The 2,347-nt window shown below is 46.4% G+C and overlaps 1 protein-coding gene across 1 annotated transcript in view; it reads left to right on the top strand.

Annotated features, from left to right (window-relative positions):
* AMBP (alpha-1-microglobulin/bikunin precursor) overlaps positions 1-2,347 on the top strand; it is a 13,098-nt gene that overhangs the window by 1,241 nt on the left and 9,510 nt on the right. The window contains exons 2-3 of the mRNA XM_006917106.1: positions 182-324; positions 1,686-1,762. Of these exons, the coding sequence (XP_006917168.1) occupies positions 182-324; positions 1,686-1,762 (220 nt within the window). The remainder of the gene's footprint in view (positions 1-181; positions 325-1,685; positions 1,763-2,347) is intronic.

Here is a 2,347-nt window from a genome sequence, read left to right on the forward strand (position 1 = left end):
TGCACGAACTTCCACCATTAGGGTTCCATCTTCCCTGGAAGCCCTGTGGCTTCCAATTAGTTACAGGACGTTACCACTTAAAAGGATTAGCCTTTGAGAGGAGGGAGGGGAGCAGATGTCTGCCAAGTGTTCTTCAAGGTCTGAGGCAAATCCAGATCCTCAGCACTGTGCTGCCTCCTAGTTCTATGGGAAATGGTTCCACGTGGCCATGGGCTCCACCTGCCCATGGCTGTTGAAGCTCAAGGACAGGCTGACCATAAGCACACTGGAGCTGAAAAGAGGACCGACGGAGAGGCAGATCAGCACGACCAGCACCCGTTGGAGGTGAGCTTGGGGATGGAGTGGGAGGGGCAAGAGGGACAAGGGACCGGGTGGGGCCTGCCCACCAACCCACCCTGGCTTCAGTCACCACCCTGTCCTGGAAAGTTACAGACCTCTACTTCCAGGCAGGCCTTCTTCCCCTCTGAGCTTCGGGTCTCTGTTCCGCTCCAGTAGGGCATCCCTTTCTAATCATCCCACCGCATCTAGCGGGCAATGCCCCCTACACTATGCCTGTTTTCCAAGCTTCTCCTTGGTGCTCCTTGGGCATCCTTTAGCTCAATTAGGGCACTTCTACATGCCAGGGACCCAACCGGGAAACCTGGGCAAAAGTAGGTGGCCTAGAATCCTCTGGTGCCTTGAGCCATTCAATCCATCGCCAAGCCCCATCCATCCCCTTCCCAAATCCCTCCAATCTGTTCACGTCTCCCCTCTTCCCCACCACCACCTTGGTCCAAGCCACTTTCTTTCTTTTCTGGTTGTCTACAGTAGCCTCCCTACATTTCTCTACAAACCTCCTATTGAATCCATTCTTCACCCCGCAACCAGAAAGAGCGTTCGAAAATTCTAATCTGTTTAAACCTTTCCACGGCTCCCTATTGCCCTTGGAAATAAAATCCAGCCCCTTCGATGTGGCCTTCCAGGCCCCTCCTGGAACTCGCCGTTCCCTTACCCCGAGTTCAGGTTATGTGCCTTCCTTTGTGCTCTCAGAGCACCCTGTGCTCCCCTCAACACGGCACACTGACTGCCATACACCTCTGGCCTGCCCACCCATTCCACTCAGTTGTAGGTTCCATGAAGGGACAGGGCCTGTCTTGCCTAACATGTAGCACAGTGCCTGGCATGTAGAGGCTGCTCAGTAAATGTTCATAACATAAATAACAATCATCACAACAAGAGCTAAAATATGCATAGCGCTTACTCTAAGCTCTTTACAGGTAAGGTCTCATTTGACCCTCACAGCCACGATGTGAGGTAGAAACTGTCATTATCCCCATTTCACAGATGAAGAAACTGGGCAAGAGACACAGAGTAATAAGTGAATTATCACGTTAACTTGGCACTCTGATTCCCCAGTGCATCAGTATAACGTGCAGATTTGGTTAAAGAAGCTGATTCTTAGGGCTGGATTTGTCAAGGATGGCATAGATTAGTCCCTTTTTTCTCTGTCCCTCTGTTCCCTCTTATGTGAAATGGGTGTCTCCCGGGGCTGATGTGAGGCTTAAAAAAGATATTTAAAATTGTTACCTTCCAAATTAAAAACAAACAAATAAACAAACAAAAAACAAGACGTTTGGGAAGGACCCAGTGAGAGAGTGGGGTGTCAGGACCAGAATTCCACTTTCTTTTGGTTTGTTCATTTCCAGAAAAGGCGTCTGTGAGGAGATCTCTGGGACTTATGAGAAAACAGACATCGATGGAAAGTTCCTCTATCGCAAATCTAGTAAGTTAATGCGAAGAAGACATCCACAGTTCTCTCCTTTGCTAAAAAATACCTTTATGTCTTAAGCTTTCTTTCTTTCCGTCTTCGCTCTCTCTGCCTGTATAACCTTTCCTCCCATTGTTTTCTGAGATGTCATTTAGCCTTCCTCCAAAATTCCTCCTCTTTTTCCTCCTATGCATCCTCCTTATTCTTTCTCTCCCTCCCACCCCCATGTGCTCATGCTCGTGAACAACCAGAATTATAATGATGGTGTGAATGCTGAGGATAACATCCAGATTTCATTCGTCTTCATGTTAGGCATCTGTAATCAGCTGATAAAATCTTGCTAAGCATCTACTATGTACAGTGTGTATGGTGCTAAGTGATAGAAGGACTTGGACATGAATTTATTCATTTATCCAGCAAATGTTTGTTGAATATGCTCTATATGTCAAATAATCGTGTTAGGAGTTGAATATATGAATGTTTGGGTAGACAGTTGGATAAATTATTGAGAGAATAAACAAATGATTGATAAATGAATATATGTATGGATGGCAGATAAGTGAGTTAGTTAATCAATCATCTATGAGATAAATTGATGGT

This window comes from Pteropus alecto, unplaced genomic scaffold, assembly GCF_000325575.1.
Source record: "Pteropus alecto unplaced genomic scaffold, ASM32557v1 scaffold226, whole genome shotgun sequence".
NCBI classification, from domain to species: domain Eukaryota; kingdom Metazoa; phylum Chordata; class Mammalia; order Chiroptera; family Pteropodidae; genus Pteropus; species Pteropus alecto.